This window comes from Lichenostomus cassidix, chromosome 1Ab, assembly GCF_008360975.1.
Source record: "Lichenostomus cassidix isolate B80296 chromosome 1Ab, HeHo_3.0, whole genome shotgun sequence".
Taxonomy (NCBI): domain Eukaryota; kingdom Metazoa; phylum Chordata; class Aves; order Passeriformes; family Meliphagidae; genus Lichenostomus; species Lichenostomus cassidix.
The window spans coordinates 2,634,301-2,649,581 of record NC_139481.1 but is presented as its reverse complement, the minus strand read 5'-3'; the positions used below and the strand labels follow the sequence as shown (position 1 = coordinate 2,649,581).

General features: G+C 40.8%; 1 protein-coding gene across 3 annotated transcripts in view; it reads right to left on the bottom strand.

Annotated features, from left to right (window-relative positions):
• The window catches only part of KDM5A (lysine demethylase 5A), a 41,069-nt gene that overhangs the window by 3,278 nt on the left and 22,510 nt on the right, over positions 1–15,281 (bottom strand). For 2 of the 3 annotated variants that reach the window (XM_085049412.1, XM_085049415.1), the window contains 14 exons: positions 14,624–14,818; positions 14,339–14,520; positions 13,952–14,076; positions 13,551–13,701; positions 12,493–12,610; positions 9,560–9,915; positions 8,879–9,017; positions 7,814–7,993; positions 6,563–6,724; positions 5,025–5,576; positions 4,461–4,604; positions 3,608–3,767; positions 2,892–3,112; positions 1,122–1,532 (listed from right to left, as the gene is read on the bottom strand). In XM_085049412.1, coding sequence (XP_084905538.1) covers positions 1,122–1,532; positions 2,892–3,112; positions 3,608–3,767; positions 4,461–4,604; positions 5,025–5,576; positions 6,563–6,724; positions 7,814–7,993; positions 8,879–9,017; positions 9,560–9,915; positions 12,493–12,610; positions 13,551–13,701; positions 13,952–14,076; positions 14,339–14,520; positions 14,624–14,818 — 3,096 coding nt within the window. The remainder of the gene's footprint in view (positions 1–1,121; positions 1,533–2,891; positions 3,113–3,607; positions 3,768–4,460; positions 4,605–5,024; positions 5,577–6,562; positions 6,725–7,813; positions 7,994–8,878; positions 9,018–9,559; positions 9,916–12,492; positions 12,611–13,550; positions 13,702–13,951; positions 14,077–14,338; positions 14,521–14,623; positions 14,819–15,281) is intronic. The other variant, XM_085049414.1, reaches the window with a different exon arrangement.

The following is a 15,281-nucleotide window of genomic DNA, read 5'->3' as shown; positions in this document are numbered from 1 at the left end:
CTTGCATCCTTAGACTGCAACAATACAAACACACACTACTACTCCTGAGTAGCTTTCAGCTCTCCTCAAATGAAAATAGGTATCCTGCAACGCATTTAAAATGCTCAGGGACAGTTACTTCAGCACATGTGAGAGTCTAGAAACACACCCTCTTCAACTGCATTATCAAACAGTGGCTTTTGCAGCTCTAAGTGCCAGAGCATTTCAGCTACAATACAACCTTTGAGCTGAACTTGCTGTAGAACAATTAGGAAAAGACATAAATTAAAATGTAGGAAGGAAAAAAAAATTATTGGATTTCTGTAGTTCTCTGGATAAAAGTACATGTTGAATCAGTGGGCAAAAACTCAGATTTGCAGGGTAAGAAAGACACATTCGCCATTCTAGTGGCATGCACTGGTACAGCTATAAAAATTATTACTGCTGTAGTTCTATTTTAAATTTACAGGGGAACATGAAAATGTATTAGAAAAATGATATAAAATGAAGAAACAGTATCACCACAAAGATTTTACTTCAGTTTGTAGCCAACTACTCCTGAACAAATGTTCAAAAGTGATTAGTAATGGACATCGGAGAGAAGCAACTCAAGTTTCTTTTGTAATAATCCAATCAGTTCTAAAATCATTGATTATTTCTCTCCAACAAGAAAAATGAAGCACTGAAGTTTGCAGATCACTCAGCCTGCAGCATCACTGTTCACAGAGTGTGTGCAAGAAATACAGAAAATCTACTTCATTTAGGAACATCACACATCCCACTCCTGCTCAGAAACACAGTAATGCCAGGAACACTTCTTTTTGAGTCAAATTAATCCTTTGAATCAGCCAATGCATGTTGTAAATAATCAGCAAAAAATTACACAGCTAGAAGAAGCTAAACAGAGTACCTTTTCCCAGATTTTAATTTTCCATCTTCTCCTGTTTTTAAGTACTTAAGAGAATAAGGAAGTTCATCAGTTTAATCTGCTAAATCCTTCTATCTACCCAAGTACTACTCAATCCTCTCTTCCTTCTAACCACACCATTTTGGTTTCTTATGCTGCTCAACTTCAAGATTACCCTGCACAGGGGTTCTGACTTAGCAGGGATTGCCTGTGACAGAACTAAGAGAGAACTCACTTTGTCCTTGCAGGGCCTTTGGCAGTTCTGAGCAGCACACACAGCATTCTCATCATCTGACTCCTCTGCTCCTGACCAGTCGTACTTGGAAGGAATATCCAGAACCTTCTTCTCTCTTTTTTTCTCTGTGCTCTCCTTTGCCAGTTCTACCTTTGCAACAACTGCCTTCTCTCGCTTTTTCTTCCGTTCCTCTTCCTTAGCCAGCTTCTTTGCCAGCTTGTTCAGCTCCTTTGTCTTATCCATGGTGAGTTTTAGCTTCTTCTTCTTGGGTTTTTCCAGTTTTTTCAGCTCTTTAGATTTTTGTTTCATATCTCCAAAGAACTGCTCTGCTCTCTCCAGTTTTCGTTTCCTCTTCCTCTCAGAAGAGTCCCTCCCTCTCATTTTCAGTGGTTTTTCATCCATGCTGTCATCCTTCAGAGAAAAAGATATATATTTTATTCAAATATAAAATTCCTGCAAACCTGAGGTCTGAGAAATGTACTTACCTCTACCTTTACCCTGACGTGGCATGAAGAAATCTAGTCAACAACATACTGTTACAAATTCTAAACAAAAAACCACTTCATTTTCACCATACTATAAAAAATTCATAAGTGTTATCAGCTGTGTCAAAACACAATCAGCCAAAAATACCCAGTGGAAAAAGTAAATTATCAGCAAGGGTAAGAAGGCAAAATAAGCAATAATTACAACTCCCTTCTCACATTGTTTTTTAATAGAAGTTGAGAAGATTAATCATTTGTTAGACGCTCTTGCTTATTTTTCATCCGAGGTCAGTCTTGCCTGTAATTATTTTTGAGAGAAAGCAACTGCTGTTTTGGAGATTAGGAAAGAGTAATTGGTGAATTCTTAAAATGTATCATCAACTCAAGCAAGAAGAGAAAGTAACATCCGTTTTTCGAACAGCTTCCAAACTGGCAAACATTGTAAATAGCCTGGTGTCATCAAGAGCTCTTAAATAACAGATTCTGATCAGAAGTGGGGCTTAAACTTGGCCAGCTCTGTCCCTGCAGGTAGAATTCACAGTGACAAGTCCCATTTATATCTGAAAGATTCACTTGTGTAGTCATTTGTACAAACAGGACTGACTTGATTGCAGTTAATGCAGCTATATGCTTTAACCTTAATAATTAATAGATTAAGAACATTCTGTAAGGCAGTAAAGAGACTGTTTACTGCACATTACTTAATATAGCTACTCCACCCAAAACCAAATCCTCTCAGGATTATTTTACAGAAGTCTAGTTATTTTGTATGTAAATAGACGTAGAATATATTCAATTCAAAATGAGCAGTTCTGGTCAAGCAAGTATTCCTAAAGGTTAACCAGAAAATGTTGTAACACACACACCCCCTACACCCCTGACCCCACTAACCCTGGAAAAAAGCTTTGCTTAACTATTAATATAACAGCCTGGCATATTATTTATAAATTGTTATTTGCTGGCATTCAAACTGTTCTTCAGTCAGCTCCCTGCCAAAACCATTACATTAAAAGAACATTAAGCTCACGTAGTACTCAGGCTGAAAGGTGGTAAAGCAGCAGTACTTGGGAGGCAGAAGCAGTACTTGATCATGGCATGAGTGATCAAGAACTGACTTTCTGGATTGCTTATTCTGTTATTTTCTGTAATCTACTACTCTCCCCAGGTGAAACCCAAACATATCAAGCAACTAAGCACACAACTATTCAAGATTACATTTAAATAAATCCACCAACAGAACACAGTGGGATCTTGGTTCCATACCATAATATTTCAAGTTCCATACCTCCATGACATGAAGAAACCTCTCCTCAGAGGGTGGGTGAGTGGCCTGCAAAATCCGCCAGATGTGCTGAGTTTCATCCAGAGACACCTCCAGCAGGTCTCCCACCATCATCAGATCTTCCAGCTGAGCTTTTGCTCCAGGTGACAACTCCAGCACAGGGGGCTCCAAACTGCGAGGGACCAGAGGACTCTTCCTGGGCTGCTTCCTTGGAGTGCTAGAGCCTTTCAGACAAAAGCCAAGACACAGAATCATTAAGGCTGGAGAAGACTCTTAAGCTTATCAAGTCCATGCCAAGCCCACCACTAAACCAAGCCCCCAAGTGCCACATTAACATGTTTTTCGACACTTCAGGGATGGTGACTCCCCCACCTCCCTGTTCCAATGCCTGACCACCCTTTCAGCAAAAAAATTTTTCCCAGTATCCAATCTATACTTCCCCAGGCAAAGCCACAAAGAGAAAAGGAAGAGATCAAAACCAAAAGAAATTACATACTTTTTACAACAATCTAAGGTGGGAAACAGCAACAACCAAAACACACTGACACAGGTTTCTATAGCAAACATCAGGAAACTAAATGCACAGTAACTCTACCGTACTGCCTACAGACAACATATCCTGTACAACTTGCATGGGTAACAGAGCAGTTCCTCTCCTCACTGACTGCTCATCCCAGTTATCTGCTTTATTTTATCTCAATGCTTACAAAAGCAAATACCTTGAGAGCAGCTTTTAGAAGCAGAGGAATAGGCGTGCTCGGCACAGAAGGAGGGAGCAGTCCACATGTGTGTCACCACTTCCTCTGATTTGATGGGGATCTCCTCATCACAAAACAAGTTGGGCTCCAAGCTGCTGGAAGATTTTACACTGGCATTGTCCTGAAAAAGACCCACAGAAAATGTGCAACATCTGAATGCAGAAAATAACTACTTCAAAGTAAATTCTACTAAGACTGAGCAGTAGTAGTCTTAGTCTGCTGCTCCTCAAGCCCTTCTCCACAGCACTCCATCAGAGACACTGTGTGCAAAAGGTATGATTTACATCCCTATTTAATTAGTGGATGAATACAGAAACTATGGATATAGGTCAGTACATTTATAGCTGTGCACAAGGAACACAAGACAAGTTTCCTCACTCTGCAGTCCCTCAAGCATGGTCTGTGCAGTTTTCAAAGACTAATCTTTCTGTTGCAACAAAAACTTTCAAAGCTCTCCATATAGACACTTATAGCTGTGATATCTCTGAATGGGGCACAATGAAAATGTTAATCGTCCAGAGTGTTATAAATACAAATCCCTTCTTAAATTTACCTTTATCCTCAGCATTAAAAGGCACTTTTTGAAATTCAAACAGTACTCTGGAAATTCTGAATAAAAACATTACAAAACTTCACAATAGTTCAGAGAACTGAGACATTCAGATAAAAATCAATAAGTACCTCTTCTGCCACAGGCACTAGGGCAGAATACACACAGACAATTAAAGACACAATAAATATTCGGAAAAAAAATTAATTACAGACAGGTGATCTCGATTAATTCCATGCAGACAAATCACATTGGATTACTTACCTTTATGTCATAGCCATATGTCTCCCTGATGTCTTCATCAGAGTCTGTCTCTTCATCATCATAGTCCAAAGTCTGCCGTGGGGATGAGGACACACTGCTTATCACTCTGTTAAAAGCTGACTGCTGAAAACTTGTCAAGTGTCCCTGAAAATAAAAATGAAATATGGAAATGAAACAATCAAATTTCCAGGAAAATTTATAAAAATTATAAATACTGACACCTTCGATTCTGTCAAGAGGAAAATGGAATTTGGACACCAAAGCAGCAACTGCTTCACACATCTTCAGGCCTGTACCCAGGTGTTTCAGCTGACCTGATGTTTCTTACAAGCACCTTCAGCAGCTGCTACTGACACCCAGTACTGAGCAACAGAGCTGTTCCTGGAGCAGCAATGTACCCAACAGAAGCCACCCAAAACCTGAGGAGCACTGAACTCACTGCAGTGTAGTCCTCAGCTTTTCACTGCCCTCCCCTCTCCCTCAAGCCTCTTCAAGAAGAGAAAGGCAGTTAGACACACTGAATCAGGACAAGCACAGGAAAAAGGAAGATATTCCCATCCCCACCTGCAGGTCAGGGTTAGCTGCTGCTTTCTGCAGCTCCGCACTGATAATTTTCTCAGTTTTCTCCCGAGCTGCCTGCTCCACCATCCTCTGGCTGAGCACAGAGAGCTTGGCCAACGCTGAGGACAACTCGTCGGTGGCCAAGGCCTGCCGTGCTCTGTCCTGCCAGCTCATGGCTCGCTCTGTCAGGCACTGCAGGGCCTCTCCCTCGGGCAGCCGCACCGGCAGCTTCTGCAGGGACACCAGCAGCGACAGGATGGTCTCCAGCCGCGGCCGCCGCGACCGCATGCACAGGGGGCACAGGAACTTCACTTCTTTGGCCTGCCAGCTGGAGCCTTTCTTCTGAGAGCTGGTTTTGGGCAGGGGCACACAGCCACTGTGGAACCAGTCCTTGCACAGCTCGCATTGCAGCATGAAGCCGCTGGCGGTTTTGCGGCAGATGCAGAACTTGACCTCTTCGATTCGATCCACCATGGTCATCTTGGCCAGGTTGGCTGCCCTGAGAGCATGCATGGCTTCAATTTCCTTCTGCTCCCTCTCCTTGAACACAGCCACCTACCCAGTGAGGACAAAAAAAACACATCATGATCTTCACACAGATTTCATTTTACTAGCAACACACGAAAAGAAAAGAAACAGCCAATCCAAACATATCAAGAGATCTAAAACTAGTCTAAAGTTTAGGAACTGTGTGATCTAATTAAAAACTTTATCTAAGATACCTCCTTCTCAATTGCTCATTACTCTCTAGAGTCTTCCTGACAAAGATGCTATGAAAACTTTAGATAACCTTCTCAATACCTACAAAGTTTCTGAAGTTCATCATTAAATCCATCCTAAGGCCACCAAGAAGAAGTTTTGACTCCAGGGAAGAAGTCAGAATCTGTTCCCTTCATCAGTTTACTGGGACAATGCAGCTAAGCATTGTTTCAGAAGCATCTGAGTGACCAAGTATCTTCTAAAGCAACTTGCACTTCCTTAATGTTCCCATTCAGGTAACTATAACCAAGCATACTACGGTAAAATAGATTGTAAAATAGATTGTGTAGAAGCCATATTAATGAGCCTGCATAGATGTTCTTTGTTCCCAGAGAAAGGGCAGCCAGATGACAGCAAATTCTTCTGATAAGCAGCATGAATATCCTCCAAAAGAGAGGAACCAATAAAACATTCCCTCCAGCCCAATGTTCATGACCAAGCATTTGCTCAAAACTGACCTAACCAAATGTGCTGGTACTGGTTAAGGCAGAGCTGCACCTCATTACTTCAGAGTGATTTCAATAAATGTTAATATCAGATGAGCAGCCACAGATATTAACCCAAGAGCATCTAAGTCTCAGACATACCCAATGGTATTAAATACCAGCAGTTACACTCTGAACTGTGCTTCCCTCTACTTTCACTGCAATTAAAGTCAAACTATATTCTTGTGTCAAACACCATGAGATAACTGTTTCAGTGAAATTTATCACAATTTCTACACAGATTAGAGATGACTGAAGCCCACACAGCAGGAGACACCACTTTTTATTGCTGCTTACCACAGCTGCAGCATCCCTGGCCTCCTCCAGCCCATCCTCCAGTTCACTCAGGGATTCCAAGTCAAGATCTTTCTCCTTTTCCTTCTCCATCAACTCCTTTGCTCTCTTCCTCCTGTTCTTACTGCTCCCATAAACACCAATATCAGTCCGAGGGCTCAGAACCTGTAACCAAGACAATCAACCACAAGTCTTAAAAATTATTTTGTATTTACATCAGTAATTTGGTGCCTGAAAAAACCCTGAAAGTATGCTATAGGCCTTTTAATATCAATATGAGAGGCTGCAAAGCACTTTCAAGGTTAAGAATAAAGCTTTAAGTCATCTTGACTAGTTGGAATGAATACTTAAATATAAAATCTAGCAAATTAAATTCAATATAGGAAAGCTCAAATTGCTACACTTAGGAAAATGCAAAACCAGAACATATTAAATAACTAGTTAGGCAGAAAACTATAGAGAAAAAGCTGTATTTAGAGTGCATCACAAAGTGAACAAAATCAGTGTGATGCTGTTGCAATAGGGAAGATCCCACTGGAAAACATTAAACATCAATATCCCTTTTGAGTCACAAAATGTAATTACTGCACTTCACATGACACTAGGGAAAGTCTTAGAGGATACTGTCTGTATTTGGACATCTCACTAAAAGTAAAGACAAACTACAGAGAAATAACAACATAAGAGAATGAAAAATATAGCCTCTAAGAATGCAGTTGAACTGGAACTGTTTTCCTTAGGAAAGGGAAGCCTGTCAAGTAGATATGACAGATCTTCAAACACATGATTGATTTTTATTAAAACAAGGACAGTGACTACATCCACTGAAGCGAAATAAACAGTAATTGACTAATTTTTCCTATAGGTAAACAGTTTATAAAATACCTAATCTGTTTTCTTAGCATTTAAACAGTGAGGCAAGTTAAAACATTTACCAATTTGAGACAGGTCTATGTCCATTTCAGACCTATATTTTTCAACAACTACAAAAATTCCTTTACTTCTCATCTTTTTGAAGAAAAGAGGGGATGAGGTTGTCTGTGCATAAAACAAGACTAACCAGACTTTTTGCCCTTTTCATTCTTTTAATTTCAGCTCTTCTCAGGTGAAATTACATTATATTCTATTCTGAAAAGGAGCTGTAATGCAATGTAACTGAACCAACTCTCCCCTTCCACACCACCGAGGGCCATCAGGACGAGTTTCTGACAGAGAAGTGTGTTTTCTTCTGACAGAGAAGCACGTGCTGCTCACCTGCAGCAGAGTGTAGCTGGAATTCTTCTTGAGGAAGGTCCTTCCTGTGCGTTCCCTCCAGGCTCGGGCTGCAGCCACCTGGGACTCCAGCTGGGGCAGAGCGTCCAGGCGCACGGGGATGGGGCGGCCCTTGGCAGACAAGCTCTCCAGCTGCTCCAGGTAGGCATAGTTGCTCCCATTCTGGGGTGAAATAAATATTTCTAAGCCAACAACTCCACCATTTTAGCAGTTGTCAGCTTAATGTCAAGCCACATGCTATTTTGTCACTGTCTGAAATAGTTCCATAGGAAAGGAAAGGAGGGCAGTGTTTCAATTTGCTGTTATTTTAAACAACTATGTCACAAAGCTTTTATTTCAACGATCATTTTGACATGGCCAGCTGGCTTAAGGAGTAAGACAACATTCCATTTCCAGACAGTTATCTTAAATGTTGTCTTGTTAACAGCAAGGTGTTACACCTGAGGGTTGTACAGGGGCTGATGTGAAACCAACTGGGATTCTCACTTCAACTCCCAACAAGTACCTGATAAGCAGCTGCAGTCCAGAGATAGTCTAGACACCAAAAAATATCACAGAACTCTCGATCAAGTTATGTGGGTAGACCAGTAGAAGGGGAGGTTATTGAACCAATTCATCTACTTCAGAAAATTGTGGCCACCAGTGCCATTGAATCTTGCACCATTTTGGGGAGAAAACAAAAAACCAAAAAAACTTCCACAGCCAGATCCAAAACTGAAGACCTGAGAGCATCCTCTGGTGCAGCTAAATATTTCCAGTGACAGTATGCTGAACAGTTTCAAAACCAAACACCATATCAGAATGAATTTGCCAGCTTTTACATCCACTCTGAAATGCATAAAAGGAAGGGAAATAGAAATTGGATAGCCAGTGAGGAAACAAATGCACAAAAAGAAATTCAAGTATACAAGCTCTGGTAAGCACATTTAACAGCCATAGCAAGGCTTCTCTTCAGGTCACCTTCGTGAGGAGAGGTGCTAGGAATAAAGGACACACCTAAATCAAAGGGTGCAAGCAGAAGATTGCAGTCTCTGCTGTAAGCCCTACCTGAATGGCCTCCACCTTGGCTGTCCAGTCTCTAGCCCGCTGCAGGGCTTCTTTCAGTGCCAGCACATTGGGCAGGCAGGCAGGGATGTTCTTGGCTTCATTCACGATGCCCTCCAGAGCCATCATACTTTGCCGTGGTCTAGAGTAAGAAAAACCCAATTCCAGCCTTCTCTCCAAATGCCACTCATCTAAAGCCATAAATTTGACAGGCTGGTGATGCAACTTCACCACTGCACTGCAGTGTAGGATAGCATGGCTCTATGCTTGGAGGGTGTTACCAAATAACAGGAGGTGAGAAAGATCATGGACTTGGCACAAACAAGCTCCAAAGGGCACAGCATCACAACTCCTTAATATCAAGAAAGCTGGGCTGTGTAGCAAACTTAGGGTTCTTTTTTGAGGGGGATGGATAGCAAAGACAGCAGCAACACCCACAGCCTCCTGCCACTGTGCAACATAAGGAATCAACACTTCTGCAATGCATCAATCTCCAATCCAACTCTTGAGTAATCTAACTGCTGGAAGGTAAAAAAAACCCAAAAAACAAAATAACAAAGGCAACTACAGCTTTAAAGACCCAACTTTTCACGACACTTGTCAAAAGAGGATGAAAAACATAAAAGTGTGCGACTTATTTTTTTTTTTTTGCATACTAAGGACAGTTTGCAAAGGAATACTCACCTGGCCTGCAGGCAGACCTTGGCCTTCTCCTCCCACCTCTCTGAGACTGTGAGCAGCTCCTGCAGCTCAGCCATGGCTTTCTCCACAGCATGATGTGGTGCCAAGCCCACACCTGAGTCAATCAGCTTCTTCATCACATCCAGGGTGACTCTCTGCGGATCCAAGAGGGTGGACCTCACCTCATCCAGCCACCGTGCCTGCTGCAGTTCTTGCTTCAACCTGGGCAGCTCAGGAAGTTCTACATAAAGGCCAGAGCCCATGTCTATCAATTCCTGCAGCTTGGAGGAGTCTGGGATCTCATCAATCATAGCTTCTTGAGCGCGCTCGTGAAATTCTTCCACGTCATCGAGCAGATTCTGAAGTAACATACAGTACAAATCAATTAGGGAAAAAACCCCACAGAATGCAAAAGAAAATCCAACTGAGGGATCAGTCAGCTGTGAATTTGTATGGGATCATCACATCATCAGTCTGAGCTTCTACACACAATGCCAGCTAGCTGTCACAAGCCATCAAGTCTGACAGAAATTAAGTAACAGACCATCTCAACTTACTTGATGGCCTAATGTTTCATACCTTAGGCATTTCACTTGCATCAAACTCTGCACCTAAAATAGTACAACTGCAAATGACCACAGCTCCCAACAAAACAGAATATTTAGCGCTGTCCAGTCAAAATTAATTTTAAAATAGTGGGGAAAAAGGGACTTCTGCAAATGGGTTATCGTTTCAATACAGCATCAGGGGCATTACAGTAATGGCCACAACACAAAGCAGAAAAAAAACATGCTGAGAAGAAATAAGAAAACAGATGTATGAGAACAGGAATACCAAAGATCATGAAAATAATAATGGAGAAGTTTGAAATTATTATTCCCTTAAAGCAGGACCACCAGTTATAAGCATCAGGGCTTTATTGCACAGAAGAAAGAAATGAAAACGCAAAACCCTCTTATTAAAGGAGGCAATTTCACAGAAATTCAACTGCACTGCTGCAGTTGTCCTCATCCTCATGTTTTGGCACTGCAATAAAAAAAAATCAAAGACAGCAAACAGACAGGAAAGAATGTCTGCAGGAGATTCACTCAAGGACATTCAACCAGTATACTCAATTGATTCAGCCCCAAGTCTCTCACAAAAAGACAGGCATTTCTGACAGCAAGTCGATGGCATGATGAGGAGCAAACCCTGCATTTCCTAACCCTTAACTCACTGCCCTTTTTGGCTGATGCTGCTTTTCATGACTGTCTGGAAATCAGAAGGCATTTGTAAAAAAGAACAAGACCTACATTATCAAGATTTTGATTTAGGGAACATACTCTGAATGCTTCAGAGTGACAACAGTAAATTATTACAGTTTAATAATTACAATGCCTTTTGTGTTAGAAAATACTCATCATCCAACATGACAATTATTTTGCTATTCATTATGAAGGATAATTGCATTCGAATGCCATGCTAAAAGCTAGTGAGTGCTCAGGCATAAATGATCATTATCTGACTTCATTCAGAAACTAAAAGACTACAGTTTGTAATCAGTAAAATGATAATATTTATTTATTGACTAGTGATTATGCTGAAGCTTCAAGAACATGCACATGCCTAGGCAGAGTACTTGAAACAGAAACAGTTTCCTAATGCTGGGGGGTGGGGGAAGAGAGATGAGTTGGGAGAAAGTATTGGACAAAAATACAAATTAAAACTGTTAAGTGTTTACTGTATGCTAGCAGCCCTTCCATCTACAAATTACATTTTAATTAGAAGCAGGTTTTAAGTACATTAGAAACAAATAAGCCCTGCTGAGAACTGTCTTACAAGTCTACTAACAGATGATGATAGAATTTCATTAATAAATATTAGTAAGTGTTTTTGGATTGTATGTGGAAAGAAGTGTAGTAATCCGGTTTCAGCAAAAACACACCAATATTATAAAAACAGTAAGAAATTCCAATATAAAGTCTCTCTTATCAACACTGAACTATCTAGAAAGTAAATCTATCTACTATCATTGTAAAATTCATTAATAAAGGACAAACACTACAACACTTGAGAGGCCTCCTCAGACAAAACCAATTTATTTTTTGACTGTATGTTTAGCTGTGTAGCAGCAGCTACACATATGGTAATATTCAGAATTTTATGTCCTCTGTTTAGTACTACACAACACTTATAAAACTGTACAAGAACATGGAGATTAATAAGTGATTAACATACATCTCAAGAAGCATTTCTCTAGGCAAAAAATCATTATTAAGGATGTTTCTTAAACAGTTTTCCAGAAGTTGGTTAGTAGGTGAAATACTATTTAGTATTTCATCATCAGTGACAGAGAAACAAATTGAGATTGCTGCTGAAAACACTTGCTATGATGCAGAGTGCCAGAATGATAAATGATAATAGCAGCCAGGGGAATCAGTAGGATCTGGATTACTTATTAATCTAGATTCATTCACAGACATGTGCTAAGATATCTATGAAGGGCAAGAAATGCAGGCCATGCATACAGATTAAGGCAGCTGTAGCCTGGAAAGAAGGCTGAGATGTATTTATGGAATAACTGACAATGTGGCACTGCTTTCCTGCTCCCCTGAAAAAGCACACCAACCCAACCTTCAGAGGTTTCTACAAAAACATATAAAGGGCTGGATTTAGCCAAAAATTTCACCTCTACAGAGAGCATTAATGATGATGGGATAAGAGTAACTGGTTCAGAGATTTAAAACTGGACAGTGACAGGTGAAGGGGATCTTTTATCTTTGTTTAGCTGCAGTGACACCCCATCTGACACCACCTGTTGCAACAGGCACCCTAAAAAAGTGCACATATCCTCTACACCAGGCAAAATTATCTGTTTTAAAAGAAATACTACCACAAAACCAGAAAATAGTAAAAAAAAAAGCACAGCATTATCAGAGGAGCAGATGCAATCTTACCTTCACTTGTCGGGCCTGGCTGATAACACATGGCAAGCTGAACAACTGCTGTACAAATGCTTTAAGCTCCTCCATAGTCAGCTTGGTCCGTGTCCTCCCACTGTCTTGGCTCACTCTGCTGCACAAATGGGCATAATTAGTATTAAGGAGGAGATAAGATGGTGATCCTTAGATTTATTCACAGTGACAAAAATTATCAAGATTATTGAGAAGTTACCAAAAATATTTCATCGCCTAACAACTCAAAAAGAAAAACCTTACCTAAACTGAACAGGAATTCCAAAATCTTGAAAATAAAATTTAATACAATTCCCCTAAACCTTCAGGACAATTCACCCTGCTCTTTGGAGGCATGACTTGAATTTGTTACAAATAGGTAAAAAAATATAGCTCCATAAAGTCTGCTTTAGGCAGCTCAAGAAGCTGACTGCCATGCCAGGCACTGACAAGAAGTCTGAGATATGGAACAGCAACAAGCTCTGAACACAAGTCTTATTTTCCAGTGATTTCTGTCTTGTAGCCAGAGAACTGCTGAAACCTGCCTTGCAACAGAGGACTGCTATTAAGTGGGACACGTTCTGCAAAGACATTTCCATTAAATATCACTTGGAGCAAGTGTAACAAGCCCAGTGAATGGAGTAAAAGACTGAAAAGTAACACACTGCACAAATTAAATACTTGGTGTACAGATCACTGACAGGCACAACTTCACAAGTATGAGACTGCAAATGCTGAAGAGCTAATGCTAATGAATCTACATTTTAACACTACAGAAATAGTGAAGAAAGAAAAATTCTATCTTTCAATTATGGACTTACACAAAACCATAATGTAAAATGTAATTAATACAGAGGTTCTCCATATTAAAATGTAGATTAGTACAAGGCTCCAAGGGACAGGACTGCAGGAGGGGACACTCAGCAATGTCACACTGGCACTAAGGAAAGGAAACACTGAAAGAAGTTTGCACACAGTGAACTCAGGGTTCTAAACACTTCCAGGTCCAACAAAGTAACCAAAGAGACAGGTGGAAAGTATTAAAAAAATGCCTGTCCTACCTGTGTTTCTGCTTTTTGCTCAGAAGCAGCTGTGCTACCGAAGCACAAGTCTCTGCTTCTTTCACAGCATCTCGGAGCCTGCGGAAAAGATCATTCTCAGGGTATTTCCTGTCTTCAGCATCCTCCAACATCACTCGCAGCTCAATCACATCTGCAATAAAAGTACATAAATAATTTGCATGCAGAAACAAGAGAGATTTTAAGATTGTTTCAAAGGCCTTCAATCAAGGCTCCAATGGGGTATTCAATTTGAAATACACAATGGTAATTTGCATTACACTCTTGCATTAGCTCATTTCTTTTTCCCAGTACACAAAACACAGCGTTTCTCTCATTAAATGAGAGCACAGAACACATGTAGGAGTTTCAGGACATCCTACTATAAATGATAGAAGTCTGACCTTTCTTGTGGTTGAGATTGGCAGATAGAGCCTCTGTAACTCTACTGACCCAAGTGTCATAGGACTGTGCTCTAACTTTCACTCCATACAGCAAAGAAGGAAGATCTTCTAGTGGATATCGGTACCTGAAGGTATGGAAAGAAAAGACAGAAAAGGTATTAACACCCACACAAAAGTCAGGATATTGCTAATACTCAATTTTTCCCAGCTGCAGCAAGACCAGAAAAACAACATGTACAATGCCAGTTTGCCTGAGAACCAAGAAACAAAGAGGATAAAAATATTCCTTAAATAAAGGAAGAGAGAAGTCTGACCAAATGCATTTGGCCACTGGTCTACAGCAAACTGTCAGATATGGAATCAGGGAGAAAAAAAAACCCTGTGTACCTTAGACACTTCTTCTGCATGGGACAGGGACATAAATCAGAGGGATGGTACAAGCACACCAGGCGCTCAGGATTACAGGAACATGTCAGAGCTGACAAGAAGCACGTGGTTCTGCAAGCTATGCACTGACGTTCATCATCTGGAACCAGCTCAAACACCTCTTCCTCAGACATCAACACTCCCTGGCAAAAGAAATTAGCCACTTGCTCAAAAATCCTAATGCGAGCAGGGGGAGGGGGAAGCCAAAGTTCTTCTGCAAGCAAAGAGTTGTCTTTCATAACTCACCATCTGTACAACTGACTCCCTCAGCCGTGTCTCCTCCTCTATCAAGAGAGTCATCTCCTTGCACACCATGGCAGCCAGGCCAACATCCAGGCACTCTGGATCTGCAGCCATCTTGAAGATCAGCTCCTCGTGCGAGAAAACACAGTGACGTCCCAGCCTGCGGTAGTGACTCACACACTGACGCCCAATGGGAAGCTGCAGAAAACCAAATCATCATTATTTGGGGAAAAAAAAATAGTCTCTTAGCTCCCAACTGCCTTCCTTTGACAAAAACTGGGAAAAGACTGAGAATTGTGTTTGATGGGGCAGAGCAAATTATAACAAGCTTAAATGATGTCACAGATGAGGACAAAGAGGATATCAATGCTAGGGAGGGGCATGTTCCATAAGCTTATGCACCTAATTTACAGACAAAAGTTTAAGAGCTGTCCTAAGCTCTTTTTATTTCCAGTGGAAAGCAACTAGCACCAAAGAGAAGTCATCTGGTCTATGCTAAGGTGAATGCATTGCCCTCTGGATATTACTATGCTTGGACATAGACATCACTCATTTTGTGCCTTTTGAAGCAAAAAGATGCTAGGTGAATTTACCACATGTATTTCTGGGTACATTTTGCATAAGCAAAGGAAATTTCATGTGGTTGGTGAGAGTTTAGCAG